The 13,864-nt window shown below is 36.3% G+C and overlaps 1 protein-coding gene across 1 annotated transcript in view; it reads right to left on the minus strand.

Moving 5' to 3' along the window:
* LOC114038079 (ankyrin repeat domain-containing protein 26-like) overlaps positions 1-13,864 on the minus strand; it is a 100,883-nt gene that overhangs the window by 7,663 nt on the left and 79,356 nt on the right. The window contains 3 exon segments of the mRNA XM_027855184.1: positions 7,156-7,384; positions 8,793-9,010; positions 12,948-13,238. Coding sequence (XP_027710985.1) covers positions 7,156-7,384; positions 8,793-9,010; positions 12,948-13,238 — 738 coding nt within the window.

The following is a 13,864-nucleotide window of genomic DNA, read 5'->3' on the forward strand; positions in this document are numbered from 1 at the left end:
AGATAGATAGATAGATAGATAGATAGATAGATAGATAGATAGATAGAGGGCACAGGGTGAGTTGAAGATGAAGGGGTCGTATCTAGAGAATAAAATTAAGGGGTGAGAGAGGATTATAATAGGAGAAGGAGAAAGGGAGAGGTAGAACAGGGTAAATTATCTCATGAAAAAACAGAAAAGAAAAGGCTCTTACAGTGGAGGGGAAACAGGGGAAGGTGAGAGGGAATGAGTGAATCTTATTCTCATAGGATTTGACTTAAGGAGGGAATAACATACATACTCAATTGGGTATGGAAATCTGTCTTACCCTACAGGAAAATAGGGGGGGAAGGGGATAAGAGAGTAGGGGAATGATAGTGAGGAGGGCAGATTGGGAAAGGGGGTAATCAGAAGCAAATACTTCTGAGGAGGGACAGGATCAAAAGAAAGAATAGAATAAATAGGGGGGCAGGATAGCATTAAGGGAAATAGAGTTAGTTTTTCACAGCATGTCTACTATGGAAGTGTTTTGCATAACTGCACATGTGTAACCTATATTGAGTTGCTTGCCTTTTCAAAGAGTGTGGGTGGGGAGGGAGGAAGGGACATAATTTGGAACCCAAAGTTTTAAAAATACATGTTTAAAAAATGTTTTCACATGCAACTGGGAAATAAGAAATACAGAAAATGGGGTACAGAAATCTATCCTGCCCTACAGGAAAATCGAAGGGGAAGGGGATAAGAGAAGGGGGGGAGAGACAGAAGGGAAGGCAGACTAGGGGAAGGGGTATTCAGAATGCATGCCATCTTGGGGTGGGGGGGAAGGGCGAGATGGGGTGAAAATTTGGAACTCAAAATCTTGTGGAAGTAAATGTTCAAAACTAACAATAAATAAATTTATTAATTTTTTTTTGGCCCTCCCTTTGTACCAGAGAAAAAGTTTGAATTTTTTCTTTTTTTTTTATGGAGTGTTGACAGTACCTTATTGTAAAATTTGGGTTAAGTAGCTGGTCATAGGCTCAGTGCCATCTGCAGGCCTTTGTGTGTCTGTAGCTTCCACAAAATTCCCCCCATTCTTATTTAATTTCTTATGCTGACCCGCAATATATGGAAAATGTGATGGGGAAAGTTGTGATGTGGAAGGGATAACTGTAGTTAAACTCAAGATACTAGTCAAAGGTTACACAGTTAATAAGTAGCAGAGACCTAATTTGGATATGTTTTCAACATCAGGGAATGCCCAGGTCTGGCTTGGTGAATTTTCCAGATACTTCTGGATTCTACTTCCAGATACTTTCAAACCTAGAATATTAATATTCCACATTCCCTGATTTGGTATCTCACAATCCCAACTGTTCCTCTGGACTGGCCTACATCTTCAAAGGCATTTCATGCTCCAGTGTCTTAGTTTCTAAGAAAGAAGGGACCTATGCGTATGGCCCTGTATTGAAGCATCCTCTGGGGTAGCTAAGCAGCAAGGCTTTTAGCAGATGAGTCTCACCAGGCCTTACTTCAAAAAAATGTAACTAGAAGATGTGGAGATTGTTCCACGTTATCACAGGTCAGCACTTCCTGACAAATTAAACAGATGGAGCAGTCAAGGTTAGAGGTGGCACTGGTTTGCCACATGCTCTTGTGGTTCTGCTTAGCATTCTGTGCATCCTCACTTCTGAACTCAAAGTCCTGTGCAGAGAGCAGCATAACCACGGTCAGTAGGAGTCCTGGGTGAAGATCTTTTTGAAGTTTCCCACAAGGAGTTTGTGGAAATTGTTCTTATACTTTGCTATGGAAATTTGTTGGAACTGCCCCAAGTGTCTACTGAATTTGTTGAATCTAGTCACATCGCAGAAAGAACTTCTTCACCGAATGGAAGAACTGAATATTCTTTTGCTAACTATTTTCAGTTATAAAACCAGCTCCAGGACAGGGTGCTTGGCCCTTCTGTGGAAGTGGTAATGGATATGAATATGTTTTGGGGTCAGAGAATGCTACAAGTCTGTGTCACTGCCATGATGATCACAGAAATGGCAGAGAGATCCTCAATATTTCAGGCAGAAGCAGGATCCAGATCAGTCTAACATTGCGGGAAGTCAGGAAGCCTTTCTAAGACAGAAGGTACAAATAAGTTACTGGTGGCTTTGTAAGTACTGGGGGCTTAAAGGGGTCATTTTCTGGATGTCTGTTCATGAGATGGCTAATTTTTCCAACCTGTTAGCAGAAGTACTTCTCTGAGGCCTCACTGTGACATGGAGTCGACTCTGGGATCTTGAAAGCTTATGCCCATGGAGCACAGTATCTGCCAGGCTCTACCATAATCAGAAAGCTTCAAGTATTCTGGAAAAAGACTAATGTTGCTGTGGGGCATTTAATTTCCTCTTAATTTGGTTAGCATATATTTTCTAGCTTGTATATTACTTCCTTTCACACACACTCTTAAGTTCCAAACAAACTGGCCTATCTCTGTTCCTTATAAAAGATATTCCACCTCGTGTCTCCAGGTTTTTACAAAGGCTTTCACCCATGTCAGGAATGTAATCCCACCTTACCTGGGTCTTTCAGAATCCCTAGTGTCCTTTGAAGGTTTAGTTCAAATGTATACAAGTCCTATCTTGATAGTCCTAGTTGCTAAGCCCTGCCGTGTACAACCAAATTACTTTGTAGGTACTTGTATAGGCTTCTTATCTACTAAGATTTATATAGGTATGTTTTTTTTTTGTTTATTTTTAACCACAATGGAATGAAAGCTCTTCCAGGGTAGGCACTGTTTTGTCCTTATTTCTCCCCAATGTGAGTACAGTGCCTGGTATAGAACAGGTGCGTAATAAATGTTTGTTTAATAAATGAATGGCAAAGAATGACCAACTGAGTTAAGTACATGGGGCCCCTTGTCAGTACATTGACCACTGACAGGTGGTAATTAATTCTTAAGCTACCTCATGAAACAAAGAAAAAGTATAAATGGCTTTTAGTCCTCCTAAATGACACCTCTCCTCCAAAAAAAGAGATGATGCTAAGAATCAATTACAGTTTTAATCATTTTACAAACATTAATTTAACTGTTAGTAATATAAATGTCAGATGACCAATAAAGTGCCATACTATTGGAAGAAATCTATGACATCCATATTGATATGACTGAAATAAGCAAGCAGACAAAACAAAGTTGTAGTTAAACTGAAGGATGGCTTAGAAAGATGGATCACAGTTGGTTTTACTATGTACCCAAAAGCAACAAGAACCGTAGTTCCAATGTTATCTGGACATCACATGTCGCAATGTTTATGATAAGTATCTATGAAAAGACCACCAAGAAGATAATTGTAGTCAACATCTGTTGAAGAGAACAAAGTAGAGACAATCTATGAGAAACAAAGCATTTCTTAACCAAGTCAAAACTTATTTTGATGCTTCAAAACAAAGATGGGAAGAGGAGGGGATTGCAGAAAGTATGCTGGAAAACATAGCCCATGTTTGAGTAAAAAAGGACAAAGGCTTTTAAGATTACTTAGAATCTATGTCTGCCCGTATGTCTCTCCTGAATATTTTCTTCCCAAGGAGTTAAAAAGTAAGGACTAAAAAAAACCCAAACAACAACAACAAAAACCCACCAAAAACCATACAAGAAATGAAATTTATTAAAAAGACTGGAACTGATTGGTTACTGCTTTGGGGATGATATTTGGGAATGAGTGCAGTCTGAATACAGACTTGTTTTTAAAAAGCTATAAAAATAAACATCAAGTTATAAGTGACATAAGTGGTCACATAAATGACCAAAGTGGTCCAAGCCACAAACAGAGAGCCAATAAGAACATTGAGCAAAGTTGACTACACACCTTTTCAGGGATCTTACTGCAGAGAAGAGAAACTAGAAACAGATTTGGTGATCAAGGAGCTGAAGAAGTAAGAACACATTTATAGATCTTACACCAAAAGATTCAGTGAAACAAAAGAAAAGTAGTGAAGGTGAGCTGATTCTCAAAGGGAAAGAGTGACTATAATGCCTGTGTCTGTACTGGTAAAATGAATTGGTCAACTGAGAGTCGACAAGGAGATTTCCACACGGAATACTTCCCTCAAAATTGAAAACAATTTTTTGTTAAAATGAACATTTTAATTAAATGCTTCATAGGGAAGACATTAATTAACGTTCATTTTTCTTTATCATGTCAATATCACCCAGATGTTTATAAGATAGACCCATAAAGCTTAATCCTTTCATCTTTATCAATTGACTGATTAATTCATTCAATATATACATTTTTGACAGCACTTTAGTAGTATTTTTAAAAAAATCCAAAAAAGGTCCATATCACTCATGTAAAAGGGGAGTACAGTCCAGGACAGGAGGCATCTCAGCAAGCCTGCAGCAGGCTCCACTTCAGCATCCCAGTGGGAGATCCTGAGCCCCAGAGCAGTGTAGTAGGTAAATGCCAACCTTTGGACCAGTTACGTGCTTCAGCACAGCCAGGGTAACTAGCAGACTCCAGGTCAGAGAACCATTCTGAGCAGGCAGGCGTCTTCAATCAGCAGGACCTCCCTGCGCTTCAGCTCAGCTCTGGGCAGGCAGATCACCTCCAGCAGCAGACCTCCCAAGCAGTGGACTTCCCCATGCTGCAGCATAGCCTGGGGAAAGGCAGAAAAACCCTACCCAGTCTCAGCGCATGCCAGACACCACCACTAGGACCCCAGCTCAGGATCAAGGAAGCTGCCAGAGCCCTCTAGTCACCAGTGGTCAGCACCTGAGGCCTCATGGAACAAAGCTAGTGATCAGGCCCCTGGCCCCCAGCACAAGAAGCTTGAGAGAGTGCCTCCTATGTTTTCCAGCAGGAGAGCTCAACTTAAAAAGCCAGGAAATAGGCAAACAAGATAAACAAAAAGCAAAAAAGAACCTTGACCAAAGAGAGCTTTTATGGTGACAGGGAAGATCAAAATACAAACTTAGAAGAGAAAACCTACATCTGAAACCCCAAAGGGAAATATAAATTAGTCTAAACCTTAAAAAGCCTTCTTAGAAGAGCTCATAAGGATTTTAAAAGTAAAATAAGAGAGGTAGAAGAAAAATTGGGAAAAGAAGTGAGAGGTATGCAAGAGAGAGTCAATAGCTTGGAAAAGGAAGGACAAAAATTAACTGAAGAAAACAACTCCTTAAAAAGTAAAACTGGCCAAATGGAAAAGGAAGTACAAAAGCCACCTGAAGAAAATAATTTCTTAAAAATTAGAATTGGGCAAGTGGAAGCTAATGACTCTATGAGACATCAAGAATCAGTCAAATAAAATGACAAGAATGAAAAAATAGAAGAAAATGCAAAATACCTTATTGGAAAAACACAACTGACTTGGAAAATAGATCCAGGAGAGATAACTTAAGAATTATTGGACTATCTGAAAGCTATGATTAAAAAAAAAAAGAGCCTAGATGGCACCTTTCCAGAAATTAACAAGGAAAACTGCCCTGAGGAAAACCAGAGGGCAAAACGTCATTGAAAGAATCCACCGATCACTTCCTGAAAGAGATCCCAAAATGAAAGCTCCAAGGGAATATTGTAGCCAAATTCCAGAATTATCAGGTCAAAGATAAATGCTTAAAACAGCCAGAGACAAACAATTTAAGTATTATTTAATGATACTTTAGACTTCGCAGCTTCTACATTAAAGGCATAGACCAATATCTTACACGTATACTAAGATAAAGTCAAAATGGGTACATGATTTAGAAATAAAGGCTATTACTATAAGCAAATTAGGAGAGCAAGGGATAGTTTTACCTGTTAGATATATGGAGAATGAAAGAATTTATGACAAAAGAAGAGATAGAGGACATTATGAAATGTAAAATGCGTAATTTTGATTACATTAAATTAAAAGGTTTTTACACAAACAAAGCCAATGCAACCAAGATTAGAAGGAAAGCAGAAAGGTGAGAAACAACTTTTATAACCAGTGTCTCTGATAAAGGCCTCATATCTAAAATATATAAAGAACTGAGTCAAATCTATAAGAATATAAGTTATTCCCCAATTGATAAATGATCAAAGGATATGAACAGGCAGTTTTCAGAGGAAGAAATTAAAGCTATCTGTAGTCATATGAAAAAATGCTATGGATTAGAGAAATGCAAATCAAAACAACTCTGAGGTACCACATCATACCTATCAGGTTTGACAAACATGACAAAACGGAAAATGATAAATGTTGGAGAAGATGTGGGAAAAGTGGAACAGTAATGCATTGTTGGGGGAGTTGTGAACTGATCCAACCATTATGCAGAGCAATTTGGAATTATGCCCAAAAGGCTACAAAACTGTGCATATCCTTTGACTGAGCAATACCACTACTAGGTCTGTATCACAAAGAAATTATAAAACCGGGAAAGGACCTATACGTACAAAAATATTTATAGCAGCTCTTTTTGTGGTGGCCAAGAATTGGAAATTGAGGGGATGCCCATCAATTGGGGAATCATTAAACAAGTTGTGGTATATGAATGTAATGGAATACTATTGTTCCATAAGAAATGGTGAGCAGGTGGATTTCAGAAAAACCTGGCAAGACTTGCATAAACTGATGTTGAGTGAAGTGAGTAGAACCAGGAAAACATTACACACAATGAAAGCAACATTACGCAATGACCAACTTTGTTAGACTCAGTTCTTCTAAGCAATGCAATGATCTAAGACAAGTTGAATAGTCTCATGAAGGAAAATGCTATCCATATTCAGAGAAAGAACTATGCAGTCTGGATGTAGATCAAAGCATACTGTTTTCTCTCTTTTTTTTCCTTCTCGTGGTTTTTCCCTTCTGTTCTGATTCTTCTTTCACAACATGACTAATGTGTTAATGTGTTTAATATGATTATACATGTATAGCCTATATCATATTGCATGCCATCTTGGAAAGAGGAAAGGGTGGGAAATTTAGAACTCAAAATCTTATAAAAGTGAATGTTGAAAACTAAAGATAAAATAAAAATAAATTTTAAAAATTAAAAAAATTATAAAACTCATTATCTAGCATTTTTAATTATCATTAGGTAAAAGGACCATCTTCATTTTAATAGGCTGCAAAAATCAATATGACACATTCAAAAATACTTAAGTAGGAAATTTCACTATGATGAAAATTTTAATTATACCTTTAACATACAGAAAGAAAAAAAAATTCTAAATGACTAACCTTTGTCATGTAGGCTTCCACTCTGCTTTTTGAAGACACTATGTTTCCAGTAGAATATACTAAATTTCCTCTTGGAATAAGACTTCTACTGAGGAACATACTGGTATTAATATTCCCAACATGTGGTGGCTCCAGAACTGGACTTGCAGTAAAACTGTTGATTAAAATTTTATTCTTTTGTTTTTCATTCAGGAGTCGGTGACTCATCTCAGCTAGCCTTTCAGTAGTTCTGTGAACATTTCAAAGCACATAAATGGTTAGCATTTTTCTTAAATGGTTATTTTTCATTAATGTTATCATAATTGTGACTTTTCCCTGAGTAGTTTCTAACTCCAAAAACAATTAAAGTATGTAGGTTATTAAAGTTTTTGCATAATTGAATTACTTCCATTAAGGTACTTTCCCAATAAATGGTATAAAGAAATTGAGTGTAACCTTTAAAGGAAAAGGTTTTCAGACTGTCCTGGGAAAATTAAAAACAAACCAAACCAAAACACAAAAGATACTTGTAAATCTGGGATTCTTTACTAATCTGATCTTTAAGGAAGTCATTAAAAGGACTTGTATTCTATAAATTTATATCAGAAATTAGTAGAGTTGTTTTAAGGGTATCAAATCTGGGTAATTATGCCAGGCAGTGCTTTTGCAGTCTTACCTAGGTAGCAGCCAAATGATTCAGGGATGCAGTCTCTAGCTCAGTTGAGGCTAAAAAAAGTCCAGAGGCTCTCAACTGTACAGCCAACCCATAATACCTACCCACCATTGTCACCAAGATATATAGCAAAGCAAAACTGCCCCATCCCTTTTTCTTTAGTATAATATCTTTCGGCTATCCAAGCCCCTAATCTAAACCTTTCTGTAATATTTCCTTTCTTTCTTTTCCCCTTCAATAGCTCCCTCAGTGAGCTTTCACCTGAATAGAAAACTGATGGGGTGGGGCAGCAGGAAATTGAGGGGAATGGTTAGACATTGCTGTGGGTCACCAGGATGGCCCCAAGTCCTTCAGTCCTGGCTGTCACCATTAGAAGATTATTTACAATGGGTTATATATTGATATGATTCTGTCACACATTTTCAGAAATACATTAAACCTTTTAATATTATCATTTGGTGAAATGAGAATAATGTTATTCTAATTTTCAAAATATTTAACTTCATCCTGGAAGGAGTAATCTATAGCAGATAGTAAAAAGAAATAATATGACACATCAATAAGACATACTTAAAAATAATTTTCATAACATCATAAATTGAGGACTAAAAGAGATCTCAGAAGCCACCTAATCAAACATCCTCATTTTAAAGATAAGGAAACTGAAGTCCTGGGAGGTTAAATGACTTGCTCAAGGTCATACAGCAGTTATCATCAGAGGCAAGATTTGAAGCCAGGTCCTCTGACTCTACAGCCAGAATACCATCTTTCCAATGTACCACACTGCATTCCTTGGTACATAGTTAACATTTTAAAAACTATGTATACCAATATGTATAAAAGTATAATCTCTACAGTTAGCCCCCATTTCCCAATGAAGTCATAGATCAGTCCATTAAAGATTTGTTAAATTCAAAATGGAAAACTTTAAAAGCAATCTGATAAGTATAAGTACTATTTTCTTAGTGTCTGTGTTTGGGCTTACCTGTCTACTTTGTTTGACAATGATTTTCTGATTTTTAATTCTTCAGAATAAAGCTGTCTGTATCTCTCTATTTCTGCCTCAGTTGAGTCTTGATGTGAGTTTTTCATTTTGGAGATTTCAGTTTCCAGATCTCTAATTCGTTGCTCCATTTGGTTTCTTATTGAAGCATTGTTATTTTCTCTTAATTGTTCTAAGTTGTCTCGGGATGCTGCTTGTGTCTAAACCAGATGGAAAACAAAGAATGAAGTTAACAAAAAAAAAAAAAAAAAAACCTTGCCCAACTCTATACTGAAAATTATAGGATGTTTGTTACCACATTCTTTTAGGTTACATTTTAATTTGAGTCAGTGATTCAGAGAGCAATTCTGATTTTCTATAAATAGATTCTAACTTTGAAGGTACTAATTATCAAGGTAAGCTGAATTAAATTTGAACTTAAAAAACAACAACCCTATTTCTATTGGATGTTAATTCACTAGTTCTTATCCTAATGAATTAGGATCATTATAAAAACAACAGGTATAGGGCAGAGCCAAGATGGCAGAGTAAAAGCAGTGACTTGATTGAGCTCTCCCCCAAACCTCTCCAAATACCTGTTAAAAATGGCTCTAAATAAATTCTAGAGCAGCAGAACCCACAAAAAGATAGAGTGAAACATTTTCAGCCCAAGGCAACCTGGATGGTTGACTGGAAAGGCCTATTGTGCCTGGCTGGAAGAAGAACACAGTTCAACATAGGCCAGGCAGGCTAAGACCAGGCCTCAGCGAATCTGGAGCAGCCCTCTGGGGATTGAATCACGGGCAGCTATGGCGGTTTCCAGACTTCTTAACCTACAAACAGCAAAGACAACTTAGAAGGACAGTAGGAAAGGTGTGTGACCATGGTGAGAGACAAGCCTGGTCCTGGCCCCAGTCCTGGCCTGGCCCTGCAAAAAATGTCAAACCACAGAATCTTTCTTTGGTGACAAAGAAGATCAATACATACAACCAGAAGAAGACAACAAAGTCAAAGCTCCTATATCCAAAGCCTCCAAGAAAAATATAAATCAGTCCCAGGTCGTGGAAGAGCTCAAAAAGGATTTTGAGAAGCAAGTAAGAGAAGTAGAGGAAAAACTGTGATGAGAAAAGAGAGTGATGCAAGAAAATCATGAAAAACAAATCAACAGCTTGCTAAAGACCACCCAAAAATATTGAAGAAATTAACACCTTAAAAAATAGCCTTACCCAAATGGCAAAAGAGGTACAAAAAGCCAATGAGGAGAAGAATGCCTTAAAAAGCAAAATTGGCCAAATGGAAAAGGAAGTCCAAAAGCTCACTGAACAAAATACTTCCTTAAAAATTAGAATGGAGCAATTGGAAGCTAGTGACTTTATGAGAGATCAAGACACTGTAAAACAAAACCAAAAGAGTGAAAAAATAGAAGACAATGTGAAATATCTCACTGGAAAAACAACTGACCTGGAAAATAGATCCAGGAGAGACAATTTAAAAATTATTGGACTATCTGAAAGCCATGATCAGAAAAACAGCCTAGACATCATCTTTCAAGAAATTATCAAGGAAAACTGCCCTGATATTCTAGAACCAGAGGGTAAAACAGAAATTGAAAGAATCCACCAATCACCTCCTGAAAGAGATCCCCAAAGGAAATTTGGCTATTGTAGCCAAATTCCAGAGTTCCCAGGCCAAGGAAGAAATATTGCAAGAATTGAGAGAGAAACAATTCAAGTATTGTGGAACCACAATCAGGATAACCCAAGCATTAGTGGCTTCTACATTAAGGGATTGGAGGCCTTGGAATATGATATTCTAGAGGTCAAAGGAGATAGGATAGAAACCAAAAATCACCTACCCAGCAAAATGGAGTATAGTTCTTTAGGGCAAAAAATGGACATTCAGTGAAATAGAAGACTTTCAAGCATTCTTGATGGAAAGATCAGAGATGAATAGAAAATTCAACTTTCAAATACAATACTCAAGAGAAGCATAAAGAGGTAAACAGGAAAGAGAAATCATAAGGAACTTACTGAGGTTGAACTGTTTACATTCCTACATGGAAAGATGATATTTGCAAATCATAAGACCTTTGTCAGTATTAGGGTTGTTGGAGGGAAAAAATTATATGTATATATATAGAGATAGATAGATAGATAGATACATATATAGATAGATAGAGGGCATAGGGTGAATTGAAGATGAAGGGGTGATATCTGGAGAATAAAATTAAGGGGTGAGAGAGGATTATACTGGGAGAAGGAGAAAGGGAGAGGTAGAATGGGGTAAATTATCGCATATAAAAGAGGCAAGAAAAAGCTTTTACAGTGCCGGGGAATTGGGGGAAGGTGAGAGGGAATGAGTGAATCTTATTCTCATAACATTTGCCTTAAAGAGGGAATAACATATACACTCAATTGAGTATGGAAATCTATCTTACCCTACAGGAAAATAAGGGGGTAAGGGGACAAGAGAGTAGGGGGATGATAAAGGGGAGGGCGGATTGGAGGAGATTATAATCAGAGGCAAACAAATACTTCTTAGGAGGGACAGGGTCAAAAGAGAATAGAATAAATAGAGTGGGGTGAGGTAGGATGAAGGGAAATCTAGTTAGTATTCTACAACATGACTACTCTGAAAGTGTTTTGCATGACTACACAAGTATAACGTGTGTCAAGTTGCTTGCCTTCTCAATGAGGGTGGGTGGGGAGAGAAGAAGGGAGAAAATTTGGAACCTAAAGTTTTAAAAACAAATGTTACAAATTGTTTTCACATGCAACTGGGAAATAAGATATACAGGCAATGGGATATAGAAATCTATCCTTCTCTGCAGAAAAATAGAAGGGGAAGGGGATAAGAGAAGGGAGGGAGAGATAGAAGGGAGGGCAGATTAGGGGAAGGGATATTCAGTTATCACTTATGAAAATGTCCATGTTAATAAAATTATCATGAATTGGAATTACATCTTTGAATCAATTTGGTAACAATATATTTTAGATTCAGAGATTTTATTTTGCCTCAGAGCTTCATAGGCATTACCTGTTAGTTTGGTGATTCATGGTAATGGCATTTTTCTGGGGTTTTAAGTCAATTATCAGATATTCACTATATGTGTTCAGAATGTGATTATTCTTAATTTGTATATGAAGGAGAAATGAAATGTCTTTATATATGCACACTGTGAACTATTATTACAATAATTTCCTAGCCCTAAACTGTAATTAGTGAAATTTTGCTATTTGAGGCATTATCTCTTGGACTTATAATTTGATGTTATTCTGAATTTGATTTCAGGTATGGTTGATTAGTTATTATTAAACCACCAGTATTAAATCCACCATCCAAGGGAAATGTCCTTTGCTGCAGTCTGTGAACTGCTACAGGTGGACATCTGTCCCTAGGGAAAGCTGAGGGGATAACTTTAGCATGGACAAAGGGAGGATCCTCTTGACTCAGTTTCCCCATTGTGCAATTTCCTTTCTAAACAGGAAATTTTCCCATCTGGTTAATGCTGAGCCTGGCTATAATACCCTGTGAATAAACTTGGAGCTTTGCTAAACAACAAAAACAAAAACAAAAACAAACAAAAAAATAAAACAGGTAAAATTATTAAAAAAAAAATTAACTCCAACTCCAGAATCTTTTATTACAACTAAAACCTTTGTTGAATAAAAAAAAATCTCACCTTTCAAATTTTTTCTAATTATGCTAATTATTTTTAAAAACTCAATTAATATATATAGAGCATTGTCCCTGGAGCCAGGAGGACATGAATTCAAATCTGGCCTCAGAGACTTGACACTTATTAGTAGTTGTGTGATAAATAGTAGTGATAGGGGCAGCTAGGTGGTACAGTGGATAGACCTCTGTCCTTGGAGTCAGGAGGACCTGAGTTCAAATCCAACCTCAGATACTTGACATTTACTAGCTGTGTGACCTTGGGTAAGTCACTTAACCTCAATTGCCTCACCAAAAAAAAAAAAGCAGAAACAAATAAATAGTAGTGATAAATCATATAGTAATATAGCATACAATTAATATTATATTATTATATTATATTATATGTAATTATACATTATTAATAATATAGCATATTATTAATATTATATAATAAAATAAGTAATAAAGCAATAATAAAAAGCATAGTAATTATAAAGTAACCTGTAAGAATATGTTGACTTCTTTTAGTTTTTCTACAATTTCCTGCCTTGCTCGTTCTTCAATATCACGTTTATATTGTTCTATTTGATTGTGTTCTAGCTTAGTAATTTCCAAATGATGCTTAAGATTAACTACTTCTTCTTCCAATTGTCTTTTATTCTCTTCCAGCTTGGCATATTTCTTTTGCAAGATTTTCATGGAAAATAACTCTTCTCGAAGACTTTGGTTAATTGATTCCAACTGTTTACATTTTGAAGATGCTGCTTCCAACTGTTGTGTAAGGTCTTCAATCTGTTTGTATAAAATATCAATTTAGCAAATTATAGAAGTAAAATTTAGGTCTATCAACTTAAATACTAACTTAAAACTGAAGATTAAATTATTTCTAATTCATATGTAATTAAATGTATCAATATTCTTATATTACAGCTACAAAATGTATTTCCTAAAGTGGTTATTTAGTTAAATTGACAAATCAAAAACAAAGTTAAGACTGAAAGAAGAAACCATGAAATTATATTATTAGCTCTTATAGCCTGTATAATCCACATTTAGTACTTGATTCCATATTGTCTTCTATGTTCTCTAATTATTCCATATGTCTTTTCTGCCCAGCTTTTAGTACAGTGAGCAGATATCAATAAAATTCATAGTAGTGGATATCAACAAATTCTTCTGAAGTTATGCTAGTCCTAAAGCAACAATAGATCTTAAAAGGAATTTGGAAAGAAATGAGATTCCTTTTGATCATCCTAATGAGAACACTGATTCTATGATGATAGACTTTACTGAGAAAGCAAATAAATTTATGCTAAATTGAATGTCATATGGTGAGATGCTCAGTTTCAGAGCCCAGGAAAATCATGTCTTTTTCATCTACAAAACTCTAGTGATAGTACCCAGGGAATATATCACAT

Source organism: Vombatus ursinus, unplaced genomic scaffold (assembly GCF_900497805.2).
Source record: "Vombatus ursinus unplaced genomic scaffold, bare-nosed wombat genome assembly UNPS02010788.1, whole genome shotgun sequence".
Taxonomy (NCBI): Eukaryota; Metazoa; Chordata; class Mammalia; order Diprotodontia; family Vombatidae; genus Vombatus; species Vombatus ursinus.